The 14,725-nt window shown below is 33.9% G+C and overlaps 1 protein-coding gene across 2 annotated transcripts in view; it reads right to left on the reverse strand.

Moving 5' to 3' along the window:
• The window catches only part of CCDC178 (coiled-coil domain containing 178), a 442,343-nt gene that overhangs the window by 376,882 nt on the left and 50,736 nt on the right, over nucleotides 1-14,725 (reverse strand). For both annotated transcript variants that reach the window (XM_004742898.3, XM_004742897.3), the window contains one exon: nucleotides 6,867-6,889. In XM_004742898.3, coding sequence (XP_004742955.1) covers nucleotides 6,867-6,889 — 23 coding nt within the window. The remainder of the gene's footprint in view (nucleotides 1-6,866; nucleotides 6,890-14,725) is intronic.

Genomic DNA, 14,725 nt, shown 5'->3' on the forward strand with positions numbered 1-14,725 from the left:
TCCATTTTGAGTTTATCTGTGTATGGTGTAAGGTAATGGTCCAGTTTCATTCTTCTACATGTGGCTGTCGAACTTTCCCAGCACCATTTATTGAAGAGATAGATTATCATTTTTGCATTGGATATTCTTTACTGCTTTGTCAAAGATTAGTTGACCATAAAGTTGAGGGCCCATTTCTGGGATCTCTATCCTGTTCCACTGATCTGCGTATTTGTTTTTGTGCCAGCACCATACTGTCTTGATAATCACAGCTTTGTAATAGAGCTTGAAGTCAGGCAGTGTGAAAACCCCAGCTTTGGTTTTCTTTTTCAACATTCCTCTAGCTATTCAGGGTCTTTTCTGGTTCCATACAAATTTTAGTATTATTTGTTCCAGCTCTGTGAAAAATGTTGTCTTATTTTGATAGGGATTGCACAGAATATGTAGATTGCTCTGGGTAGCATAGACATTTTAATAACAATATTTTTTCTTCCAATCCATGAGCATGGAATGTGTTTCCATTTCTTTGTGTCTTCCTCAATTTCTTTCATATGTGTTCTGTAGCTTTTAAAATGCAGATCCTTTATCTCTTTAATTAGGTTTATTCCTATGTATTTTATGATTTTTCAGTGCAATTATAAATGGGATCAATTCCTTAATTTCTCTTTCTTTCAGCTCATTGTTAGTGTGGATATATGCAATTGATTTCTGCAGATTGATTTTATATCCTGCCATGTTGCTTAATTCTTATATGAGTTCTAGCAACTTGGGTGTGGAGTCTTGGATTTTCCACATAAAGTTTTGTCATCTCCAAGAAGTCAAAGTTTGACTGCTTCTCTGCCAATCTGAATGCCTTCTACTTCTTTTTATTGTCTGGTTGCTGAGGCTAGGACTTCCAGTACTATGTTGAACAATAGTGGGGAGGGTGGGCAACCCTGTCGTGTTCCCAACCTTAGGGGAAAAGCTCTGTTTTTCTCCATTGAGAATGATATTCGCTGTGGGCTTTTCATAGATGGCTTTTATAATATTGAAGTATGTTCCCTCTGTCCCTACACGGTGGAGAATTTTAATCAAAGAAGGATGCTGTATTTTGTCAAATGCCTTTTCTGCATCAATTGAGAGGATACGGTTCTTGTACTTTCTTTTATTAATGTGATGTATCATGTTGATTGATTTGCAAATGTTGAACTATCCTTGCAGCCCAGGAAAAAAACCCCACTTGATGCTGGTGAATAATCCTTTTAATGCACTGTTGGATCCTACTGGCTAGTATGTGGCTGAGAATTTTGGCATCCATGTTCATCATGGATATTGGTCTGTAATGCTTCTTTTTGGTGAGGTCTGTCTGGTTTTGGGATCAAGGTAATGCTGGCCTCTTACAGAACTATTTTCAAAGATTTCTGCTGAAAAATTTGAGGTTGTCTATTCGTTTTGGCTATGGTGAATACTGATGATATGAACATTTGTATATAAGATTTATTTGAACACCTGTTCTGAAATCTTTTCTGTACATACCTCAGAGTGGAACTGCTATATCATTTGGTAATCCAGGATTAACTTTTTGAGTTAAAAAGCATCAAACTGCTTTTCAAAGTGACTAACCATTTTACATTCCCACCAGCAATATATGAGATTTCTAATGTTGAATAAAAGTGAGAAGAGCTAGCATCTTGTATTGTTCCTGATCTTAGGTTGAAAAAGTTTGGATGTCACCATTAAGTATAATATCAGTTGAAAATTTTTCATAAATTCCCTTCACCTTGCTTTCTGGTCTGTTCTAACCTCTTTTTTGAGTGTTTTCATCATGAAAAGGTGTTGGATTTTGCCATATGTTTCCACATTGAGATGGGTTCCCCCCTTCATTTTATTACTGTGGATATATTACACATTGATTTTTTTTTCTCTATTTTGAACTACCCTTACGTACCTGGGAGAAATGTCAGTTCGTCATGACATGTAATTGCATTAATATGTTGCTAGGTTCAGGTTGCTAGTATTTCATTGAAGATTTCTGCATCTATAGTCATAAAGCCATTGATCTACATTTCTTTTACTTAAGATGTTTTTATCTGGCTTTAGTATCAGGATAATGCTGGCTTCATACAATGGTTGAAAAGTGCTCCTTTCTCTACTATTTTTTGAAAGTGTTAGAGAAACACTGATATTAATTCTTCTTTCAATGTTCAGTAGACTTCACCAATCAAACCATTTGGTCCTGGGTTTTTCTTTGTTGGGAGATATTTGATTACTGATTTAATCTCTTTACTTGTTACAAATCTGTTGAGATTTCCTAATTCTTCCTCAGTCAGTTTTGATAGCTTATGTTTTCCTAGAAATTTCACCTTGGTTATCTAAATTTGTTCATATTATTATCTTGTCCATAGTATTATAATATTATAATCTTTTTATTTCTGAGAGTTGTAAAGTAATATCCCTAATTTTCTGATGATTTTCATAATGCAAATCTTTTTTCTTTGCTAGTCTAGCAAAAGGTTTGTGAATTCAGTTGATCTTTTCTTTTTATTTTTTTTTTAATATTTTATTTATTTATTTGACAGACAGAGATCACACGTAGGTAGAGAAGCAGGCAGAGAGAGAGGAAGGGAAGCAGGCTCCCTGCCAAGCAGAGAGCCTGATGCGGGGCTCAATCCCAGGACCCTGGGATCATGACCTGAGCCGAAGGCAGAGCCTTTAACCCACTGAGCTACCCAGGCACCCTCGGTTGATCTTTTCAAAGAAACAACTTTTGTTTTCATTGATACTATTTATTGTTTTTTTTAATTCTTGACTTCATTCATCTCTGCACTAATCTTTATTATTTCCTTTCTTTTCCTAGCTTTAGCACATTCATTCCTTTTTAGTTCTGTGAGGTATAGAATTCAGTTACTGGATTTGGGATCTTTTATTTTTTGATGTTAGCATTTATGGCTATAAATTGTCCTGTGAGCATTACTTTTGCTGTATCTCATAAATTCTGGTATATTGTGTTTTTATTTTAATTAATTTCAAAGTATTTTCTAATTTCTTCTATAATTACAGCCTTGATTGACTGAGGCTTTTGAGCATGTTGTTTAAAATCTACATTTACATGGACTTCCTAGGTTTTTCTGTTATTCGTTTCCAGTTTCACTCCATTAGGTCAGATAGGATACTTGGTATGATTTCAGTCTTTTTATTCTACTGAGATTTTTTATATAGCTTGACATATGATCTATCATGAATAATGTTCAATGTCAACAAGAAACGAATGTACTTTCTCCTGTTATTGGGTGGTGTGTACTATATAAATCTGTTAGGCCTAGATTGTTCTAGTGCTGTTCAAATCTTTTTCATGACTGATTTTTTTTTAAGTTCTTTTTACCATGCTTGAAAGTGAGGATAGAGTGAATTCTCAAACTCTCATGAAAAACTGTGTATTTCTTACTTTAACTCTTGTCAGTTTATCCTTCATGTATTTTTGAGGTTGTGTTTTGGGTATGTATATGATTTTGATATCTTCTTGATGGAATGGCCCTTTTATGAAGATGTTAAGTATTATTTCTTATAATATGTATCGACCAAAAGTCTATTTTGTGTTATATTGATTTAGCTACGCCAGCTCTCTTTTGGATACTATTTTCATGGATTATTATTTTTCATCCTTTTGTTTTCAACATACTGTGGATCTTAAATGAGTCTCTTATAGACAGCATATAATTGAATCATGTAATTTTATCCATTTTAATACTCTCTGTCTTTTAATAGTAAAGTTTAATCTATTTAATCCATTTTCATGAATGCAATTACTATTAAGAAAAGACTTATTTCTGCCATTTTGCTATTTGTTTTCTATAATACTTAAATATTTTTGATTCCTTAATTTCACCATAATTGCCTTCTTTTGTGATTAGCTGATTTTTTTCCCCAAATGTATTTAGTTTCCTTATTGGATTTATATTGGTATTTTTATTTTATAGAATTTTCCTAGTGGTTCACTGGAGATTACAATTAACATCTTCATAAAAATTGAGTTTGAATTAAAATAAATGTAGTTTCAGTAATATTGAAAAAAAAATCTCTGTGCCTTTACTCCCTTCTGTAAAAATGTTGTCATTTTTATAAGTTATACATTTATACATTGTGTGCTCATTAACATAAATTCATAATTTTATCCATTTAAAAATTATATAGGAGGGACGCCTGGGTGGCTCAGTTGGTTAAGCAGCTGCCTTCGGCTCAGGTCATGATCCCAGCGTCCTGGGATCGAGTCCCACATCGGGCTCCTTGCTCGGCAGGGAGCCTGCTTCTCCCTCTGCCTCTGTCTGCCAGTGCTTGCTCTCTCTCTCTTTCTCTCACAAATAAATAAAATCTTTAAAAAAATTATATAGGAAATAAGAATTGCAAAATAAAAATGCAATCACACCAACTTTTGTATTTATTTTTGTAGCTACCTTATTGTTTTTTATTTATTCATATGGCTTCAGGTTACTAACGTCCTTTCCTTTCTATTTAAAAGACTACCTTTAGGGTTTCTGATAGTAGAGTCTGCTAGAGATGGAGCCCCTCAATTTTTGTTTATCTGGAAAATCTAAATTTCTCCTTTATTTTTGAAAGACACTTCATCAAGAATTAGAATTCTTGTTTGAAATGCTTTGTTTTGTTTTCTTCTAGCATTTGAAATGTGTCATTCCACTGGCCTCTGGCCTCCATAATTCCATTTTTTAAAAAGGTTTTATTTATTTACTTGAAAGAGCGAGCACAGAGGGAGAGGGAGAAGCAGGCTCCCCACTGAGCAGGGAGCCCAACATAGAGCTCCACCCCAGGACCCTGAGATCATGGCCTGAGCTGGAGGCAAATGCTTAACCAACTGAGCCATTCAGGTTCCTCTGACCTCCAAAATTTCTGATGAGAAACTGTCATTTTTATTGAGGATCCCTTACTCATGATGAGTCGCTTCTTTCTTACTGCTTTCAAGATACTCTTTGTCCCAGGGTTTCAGTAATTTGACTATAACATGCGGACTTCTGAGTTTATCCTGCTTAGACTTCATTGAGTTTTAGTAAATTATAAATTCACGTCTTTCATCAAATTTGGGGATTTTTAGCTAATGTTTCTTCAAATATTCCTTCTTTCCCTTCTACTCTTCCCTGTTACTCCTGGACTCGCATTATGCGTACATTTGTATTTGTGATTATGTACCTCAGATCTATTAGGGTCTGTTCATTTTACTTCATTCTTTTTTCTTTCTGCTCCTCAGCCTGAATAATCTCAATTGGCCTATTTTCAAGTTTACGGATTCTTTCCTCTGCCAGCTCAAATCTATTGGTGAACATCTCTAATTAACTTTTCCTCTAGTTACTATACTTATCATCTCCAGAATATCCGCTTGGTTCATTTTTATAATTCCTATTTCCTTATTGATAATCTTAATTTGTTGAGACATTAGTCTCCTGGTTTTAATTGTCCATGGAGTTTCCATTAACTCTCAGAGAATACTTAAGACAGCTGATTTAGTTATTGTTGAATAAGTCCAACATTTAAGCTTTCTCAGGGTCGTTTTAAAAGGTTGTTTCCTTTTTTCCCCTTGTTAGTGAGAAAAACTTTCTTTTTTTTTCTTTACCTGCTTCATAATTTTTGTAGAAAACTAGACATTTTAAATAGTTTAACGTTAAATAGAAATAAGATTACCTTCCCTCTGTTGGGTTTGTCCTTGCTGCTTGTTGTGGGTTGTTCTGTTTAGTAGTTCTTCTAAACACATTTGGCAATATCTGTATTCTTTGTCATGTATGGCCACTGAACTAAGTGTTTCATTAGCTTACTGGTAAATTTATGTTCTCTCCAAGTTATCTTAAATACCTAGAGTCAAAAGAAAAAAAAGGGTGGGGGGAAGAAGAGAAAGGAAAAGAAGGAAAGGAAAGACAAGGGAAAAGAAAAAGGACAGGGCTTTCTCCCCATAGCTATCTATGGGGAGAATAGGAAAAGGAAAGGAAAAATGGAAAAGGAAAAAAATACTCTTCTAGTCTTAGTAGATTGGCTCTCTGTTAAAGTATTCCTTCATTGCTTATCCAGGCTGTTTTAAAACTCTGCTTCTACTTTTAATTGTTGCCTGCACAGATCCTAAAGGTCAGCCAAAGATAAAAGATCAGGGTCTTGGGTTTTCTCTGAGCATGTGCCTAGCTCTGGTCATATGTGTGCACTTTTTGATTCTGCAGTATACATAACAGCTTTGAAAAGCCCTATTTCCCCCATGTATGCCTTCTTTCCCAAGCATTTTAGTCTGTCTAACATTTGTCCCAACTGTTATTCACAGCTTCAGACAGTGGTGGCAAGTATATGCCTTTAAATGCGTTCAGTAAACATTGCCTGTAAGTGGTTCCAGCTGAGTGATTGCTCTAAGTCAGGCAAAACAAAGGCAAGGCTTTGTGCTGGTTCTTCAAGAAGTCATTAGACAGGTCAAAACACTGAAACACCATTCTTTGAGAATAAGGTCCATATTGTTTTCTGTGCCACAAGTACAGGCTGCTCTCTTCATGGCCACCACTGATTTGGGGGCTAGAGGATGGCAAGCAGGCAATTCATAGTGCCATAGCGCTCTCTTAATACAATACAACAAGACTCTTCATTAACTTTTCCCCTAGTTGTTGTTTTTTTACTAAATTCAGATTTCTACAAAAGTTGATTGTGACAAATTTTTGCCAAAAATTTTTTGAGGTGAAACAGAGCCCGAGAGATTTCTATTCTGCCATTTTCAATGATATCCTAATTCTTATATTTAAAAATGCATTTTAATAACAAATATGAAAAATTCTTCTTTTAACTTATTTCTTTTTAAATAAAACTCATCTACAGCACCTTAATCATTAAAATTTGAACATAAAAACAATTTAAAAGGAATGAAAGGTCCTTACCATTCCTCAAGAGATGTTTCAAACTGTAAAAATAAAATATGTCAATAAATATCTCAAAAAATAATAGACTTCGCTTACAATTAAACTCACTGATAAAACCATAAGTACTCCACTTCACAGATCCCATTATACTTTTTTCAAACTATACTTTGTAATTTCTAAAACGGATACATACCTCTACTACCTAGTCCTTTCATTACTCCCACTGTATTGTTCTTACCTTTCACTTGTGTTTCTAAATCTTACTCCTTCATCAAGGGCTTATTCAATGCCACTTACTCCCAAAAGACATCCTAAATAATCAGAAGTGCATTATATCCATTAATTTTTAATATATAACCAAAAGGGGGAAAACATTCTGGTATGTTCACAAATATTTAGTTTTCCATAGTGTCCCTCTTTTAGACTATAAACTTAATGGTAAAAGCCTTGTTTTACAGAATATTCTAAGAGTATCCTGGGCTATCACAGTCACAAATTACCAAAACCACAAGGGATACATAGTCATAATTTTTTAGGTTTCATAGATAATCTCTACAGTTGTTAGCTGGGCATACATGGTTATTGTAATTCTACAATATCTTCAAATAGGCCTTGTGTTCTAGACATGAATTTTATCTCAATTAAAAAAATGAAGAAAATTGGAACAAAGTATGGACTTAGTAATAATGTATCACTATTGATTCATTAATTGTAAAAATGTACTATCCTAATGTAAGATATGAAAATAGGGAAAATATGGCCCAGAGTATATATGAAATCTCTCTATTATCTTCTCAACTCTTTTGTAAGTCTTAAACTGTTATAAAATAAAGTCTACTTTAATGAAACAATACTATTTAGGAGAACATAAAAATTAAAGGAAAGTAAATTATGAAAAAAGTAAATTAAAAAATAGTATGGCCATGGCTTTGAGTTATTAGATTAAATTCAATCAGATTAATATGAAACTCCAAAGTTCTTATGCAGATTATAACATTTTGGACTAAAAAACAAAAGATTCAAGATGCTCTTTTCAATGATAGCCTAGCTGGATATAGTATTCTTGGCTGCATGTTTTTCTCGTTTAGTTCTCTGAAAATATCATGCCAGCTCTTTCTGGCCAAGCAGAGAAAGACAACTATCATATGATCTCCCTGATATGAGGAAGTGGTGATGCAACATGGGGGCTTAAGTGGGTAGAAGAAGAATCAATGAAACAAGAAGGAATTGGGAGGGAGACAAACCATAAGTGACTCTTAATCTCACAAAACAAACTGAGGGTTGCTGGGGGGAGGGGGTTTGGGAGAAGGGGGTGGGATTATGGATATTGGGGAGGGTATGTGCTTTGGTGAGTGCTGTGAAGTGTGTAAACCCTGTGATTCACAGACCTGTACCCCTGGGGATAAAAATATATGTTTATAAAAAGTTTAAAAAAATAAAAAAATAAAAAGATTCAAGATGCAAAGACAATTCCAATTTATAAGAGTGTTATGGACTAAACTGTGTTCCTCTAAAATTTGTATATTGAAGCCCTAATCTCATGTGACTGTATTTGAAGATAGGATCTTTAAGGAGAAACTTAAAGTTAAATGATGTCATAGAATGGGATCCTAATCCAATAAAACTGGTGTTCTTATTAGAAGATGAAAAGACACCAGAGCTCACTCTCTCACCATGTGGGCATAGAAGAAAGGCCATGTTAGGACACAGTGAGGAGGCCGTTTTCAAGCCAGGAAGAGAATCCTCAGTAGAAACCAACTGTGACAACACCCTGATTTTGGACTCTAGCCTCCAGAACTGTTAGAAAATAACCTTTTTTTTTTTTTTTTATGGCAGTTTGAACAAAGTATTACAGGAAAAATTTTAGGATAAATACTCAGGTCTATTTCTTATGGAAATCTAAGTACCTCTCAGAACCAAGAACTCAAAGAGTAAAGCAGAAATGAGAAAAACCATAAGTTAGGAAACTATCCCCAGGAAGCAAAATTGAGTCCTAAGCAAGAAACTTTTTAGAGTCACATATGGTAGACCTAACACCATGTACCCTGATTAATTTCAGAATTTCAGGCATTAGTGAAAGATGTATCTTTCATTTCTCCCCTTTTTGAATAACAGTATATATTGTGATAATTTTGTTCCTGCCCCACCATTGCTGCTAAGTATACAGGAGCAGTATTTAACATCATTTTAATTCACAGACCATCGGGTCAAAAGAAGCTGAAACCAGAGAACTTCATCTGCATCAGATCTGCTGTAGAACATATAATCATAGACCTCTGCATGAGACCATAACAGAATAAAACTTCTGGGGAGTTGGTGATTAGAGTCTGCAATTAGATGAGCTGTTAATCATGTTGCCAATGGACTAATTGATAGATTGATTGCTACACAAATTGTTCCCAAAGAATCACATCTCCTGGCTTCCCCATCTTGTCTAATATTCTACCATATTAAAAGAGGGTTTGATTATGTGCTTTGCTTTGGCCAGTAGGATATGAGCAAACATAAAACAAGCAAATATTTTAAGCTCTTGCCCATTGAGATTTGTCCTCCTAGAACACCATCCCAGACATGGGTGTGAGGCCATCTTAATCACCATTTCAAGTTGTTAATATATGTGTACATCTGTATGATTGGCCCCAGGCAAGAACTAACAAAATTGCCCATCTGAGCTCAGAACAAATTGCTTAATAATATTCTAATAAATGCTTGTTCTAGTCATGAAGTTTTAGAAAGAGAGAGCCAGAGAGACAGAGAGAAAGAATAGGTGTATGTATGCCTATATCAATAGCTAAAGAAAAAAACAGTGCTTTATTGTTCCGAAGAGATTTCCATTAAAGTAATAGGGAACAAATCCAGATTGTAATGAATATATGAGCAATTGGAAGTGATTAAACAAACACTAATTTTAGGTAACACTATTCAGATGTTAAGTAAAACAGGAAGAAAGAGGAAAAGGGATATATTTAAAGGTATGTGTGGGATTAAAAAAATTCTTGAAAACAAGAGAATCATTCAAAATTTAATATTTTATAGATTCTGGACACTAGACCACTCAACACCCAAAGAACAAATAATCCAATCAAGAAATGGGCAGAGGACATGAACAGACATTTCTGCAAAGAAGACATCCAGATGGCCAACAGACACATGAAAAAGTGCTCCATATCACTCGGCATCAGGGAAATACAAATCAAAACCACAATGAGATATCACCTCACACCAGTTAGAATGGCTAAAATCAACAAGTCAGGAAATGACAGATGCTGGCGAGGATGCGGAGAAAGGGGAACCCTCCTACACTGTTGGTGGGAATGCAAGCTGGTGCAACCTCTCTGGAAAACAGCATGGAGATTCCTCAAAATGTTGAAAATAGAACTGCCCTATGACCCAGCAATTGCACTATTGGGCATTTACCCTAAAGATACAAATGTAGTGATCCAAAGGGGCACGTGTACTCGAATGTTTATAGCAGCAATGTCCACAATAGCCAAACTATGGAAAGAACCTAGATGTCCATCAACAGATGAATGGATCAAGAAGATGTGGTATATATACACAATGGAATACTATGCAGCCATCAAAAGAAATGAAATCTTGCCATTTGCGACAACATGGATGGAACTAGAGCGTATCATGCTTAGCGAAATAAGTCAAGCGGAGAAAGACAACTATCATATGATCTCCCTGATATGAGGAAGTGGTGATGCAACATGGGGGCTTAAGTGGGTACGAGAAGAATAAATGAAAGAAGATGGGATTGGGAGGGAGACAAACCATAAGTGACTCTTAATCTCACAAAACAAACTGAGGGTTGCTGGGGGGAGGGGGTTTGGGAGAAAGGGGTGGTATTATGGACATTGGGGAGGGTATGTGTTTTGGTGAGTGCTGTGAAGTGTGTAAACTTGGTGATTCACAGACCTGTACCCCTGGGGATAAAAATATATGTTTATAAAAAATAAAAAATTATATTAAAAAAAAGATTTAAAAATCAGTAAGAAATAAGATTATTGATAAGTTCTTAATATCTTAGTTTAAAATATTATAGACTCTTTTCTTTTCTTTTCTTTTTTCTTGGATATCTTTGTTAAGAAATCCAAGAGAAATTTCTGTTGATTTTTAACAATTTTCCTGCACTATAACAATGAAAAAAATCCTTATTTATTAATGGAGAACATTGATATAGACTATACAAGGTATGATAATAATAATAATTCTAACATGTATCAAGTGCTCTTTAGTGGTCTAGACAAGTTCTAGATACTTATAAACACTTTATAAGTACTATATTAAACCTCAAAAAGTGGTATATTTACAAATAACATATCTGATAAAGGGTTAGTATCCAAAATCTGTAAAGAACTTACTAAACTCAACCTAACCCTCCCACCAAAAAATAATACAGTTAAGAAAATGGACAGAAGACATAGATAGAAATTTTTCCAAAGAATATATCCAGATGGCTAACAGAAATGAAAAGATGTTCAACATCACTCATCACCAGAGGGAAAAAAAATTAATATTTTAAATGTGGATAGAAGTGAGTTAAGAAAAAAGAAGGAAATTTGGACAATAGATATGAACACCTGATGGAACAAGATCTTTACCAAAACTGAAGATGGAATACAGGTAAGGGGAGTAGCCACTGATGGGGGAAGGAAATTTTCCATGGAAGGACAAAAGGAATAATATTTGTGGAATTCAAGGATGTACCTAAGTGGGATAAGAGGAGTTTGAAGCATTTCTGATATCATACCTCCTATTTCCTTTGGGAAGCGAGAGGTGAATGAGTAGTAAAGTAGAGGATTTGGAGACTTGAACAAAAGAGAGGACTGGAGTAGCTACCAGAGAATACTAGACAAAGTTCTGGTTGACAGGCAATAATTTCAGAGCACTATTAAAGGTCCCATTGAAATTAGAAACAATGTATCCATAATGTTTCAAATTGGGATTGTTGTGTAATATTCTCTGGCACTATTCAGCAGCCTGGGGTGTAGGAGCAGAGATGACCCACCATTAGAGAGATCTCATTAGGACTTGCATTTTGTCAGACTAGAAGTATAAAAAAGTGAACAACCAGATACACGAATTAATGAGTGTTTTAACAGATGAATTAATTAGTCAAGGAAGTAAAGGAAAATGGGGATGATAGGAAATAATGGATATTTCAGGATTTGAAGTGTTCTTAAATTTCAAATGAAATATAACAATTAACAGAATCAGAGAACTCAAAGTATCAGAGATTTGGTCAGTAGGGTCAGATGATTAAATATTACTTTTCAGAATTGAAAATATTAAGAAGTGGTATAAGCTCAGCAAAATTTTATAACTGGAATTTTAAGCATTTTAACAGTCATATTTGTGTGGTCCTCAGAGGTGAAATACTCTCTGGAATACATGACCCAGAGTGGTGGAGAACAGGATGTTCTGAGATATCAGACACACTGGATGCTAGCTCTGCCATTGACTATGCGATCTTGGGGAAAATTAACCTCTGTTGTTGAGGTACTCAATCCTCATCTGTAGCTGGGGTAATGGCAGTCTCTAACTCACAAGGTTTCTGGAAGGTTTCAATGAAATCACACATATTAACTATTTAATATAGCCTATGATAATATAGTAGGCACCCAATCAGTATTAGCTGTATCACTGTTATTGATAATAATATTATTTTTGTATAATACATTCTTTATATTTTAAAGAATGATTTCTAAATACTTTCTATGTCATCCTTTCAAATCATGGTAACATTTTAAAGATATGTATTGAATAAGTGAAGAAAATTTCAACTCAGTAGAAAAACTCCAAATTAAATAAAGCTATCTCTAGGCAGTCTAGAAAAACAGGTGGAAGAAAAATAAAACAAAACCTTTTACTCATATGGGAAGATATCCAGGTAGTTATTTCCATCATATTGCCATGTTTTCTCATTCCTTGCAAAATTATACAGAACATGTTCATACTTTAAAGACATTTCTTTTCAAAACTCAAAACTGCAATTAAACTGCTATGAATGCATTGACAAGCTTATGGCAGATTCATCTCTGTTAATCACGGGCTTGACAGTATTCATCATGACTATAATGGAAACCACTGTGATTTAATGGGCAAACAAACCCATAATAGTTGATCCAAAAAAGACTAATCTTTCACTCATTTAATGTAGTCCATACTCAAAGTAGATGATAGCCTTACAATTAGTTATAGAGCTTTATCTAATAAAAGATTTAAGTGATCCCAATTAAAACAAATAAGCATTCTCCCCAAAAGAAACCTCACAACCATTCATAGTAGCCCCCAACCCCAGGAAACTAATCTGCTGTCTCTACAGACTGACTTACGTAGGACATTGCACATTAATGGGAACATACAACGTGTGTTCTTTTGTGATTATAGTAATGATCACACAACTCTGTAAATACACTAAAAACAACTGATTTTTACACTTTAAATGACAAACTTTATGGTATATAACTTATCTCAATAAAGCTGTTTTAAAAATCAAGCAGTTTATAGAAAAACACAATTGACAATTTATACAAAATTGAAAAGCTTCAATTAAAAGAAGAAAAACTGCCCACCTAGAAAAGGCATGACTTTCTTTTTCTTTGTCTTTGACTCCCCCCCAATCCCAACCTAAATGTGCTCCTTGCAGTCCCCAAGAAAAACCCAATAGGTAAAGGCAATGACTGGGACTATAGACAATAAATTAATAAAATTGGAAAATGTTAAATTCCTCCCAAAAGTACAATCAGCTGGTAATTTTTATTAGATAAAATGCTTTTAAGTGGTAAATGTTGAGAAGAAATGTCCTTTTTCTGCACTTTGTCCAGGCACTCCGGAATTATCAAAATGCACCCAGACACATATTTATAAAAATTTGGCATTTTCTCAGGAATAATTGTAATACTCTAAATATTTCTGACACAAGGAACCTACTCTATTTGAAACTAGATTTTATGCTTATATTGAACTATCTGAATTATGATCTACAGGAAAATATAATACATAATCTTTTCTCAAAAACCCAGATGTGTTTACTTTTTGGAAGTACCATATCCTTGTAGTTTTTGTTTATCAAAAAAAATCACAAACTTTATTTTTAAAATTTCCTTCAAGTCCTATTTCTTAATTTTCTTTAAGTTTTTCAATAAAGACTATGAATGTAAAGTTGTCTAATCAGCACTATTAAAAGTTCATTTTTCCAAGTAATACTGGAAAGTTCTTTCATTTTGGTGGGTTAGTCAGAAAAGAGAAATCTGTCTTTTAAAATAACATATATTTAAATATATTCTATTATCAGTTCAACACTAGTTGAACTGTTCAATAAGTATATTGAACAGTTCAATATATTCTATCATCAGTTCAACACTAGCAAATTTAATGACAAAATACATAGTCAAAATAACATTTTTTAAAATTTAGAAAATATAAAAAGCCTAAATTAAGTACTGAATTTTTTTTAAAAAAGGTTATAAGCATTAATTTCACAATTAATCTTTCAAATAAAGTTTATGTGTATATTTACTTGTTAACACATTATTATATTTATTAGTTTTTGTCTAGAAGTGTATTTATCTGAGATTGATACTTGTGTATTTCATGTTGTCAAACTACCAACAAATATTCCATGTCAATGTGAGAAATAAGGCCTTCTTTAGTCCTTAAGGCTTATAAAACAGTAACTGAAAGGGGCTTTGGAGTCAGAAGGAACTCGATTTGAATTCCAACTCTAATGCTTACACCTGTATGATGGCATATAAATTACTTGACTTTCCTAAGTATTAGAATTTTCACCAATAAAGTAGAATTCCTGTGAAGTACAAATATAGAAATATACATTTGGTAAGTGACTAGAAAACAACAGATTTTTTTGT

This window comes from Mustela putorius, unplaced genomic scaffold (assembly GCF_011764305.1).
Source record: "Mustela putorius furo isolate JIRA1106 unplaced genomic scaffold, ASM1176430v1.1 tig00003858_pilon_pilon_pilon, whole genome shotgun sequence".
NCBI classification, from domain to species: domain Eukaryota; kingdom Metazoa; phylum Chordata; class Mammalia; order Carnivora; family Mustelidae; genus Mustela; species Mustela putorius.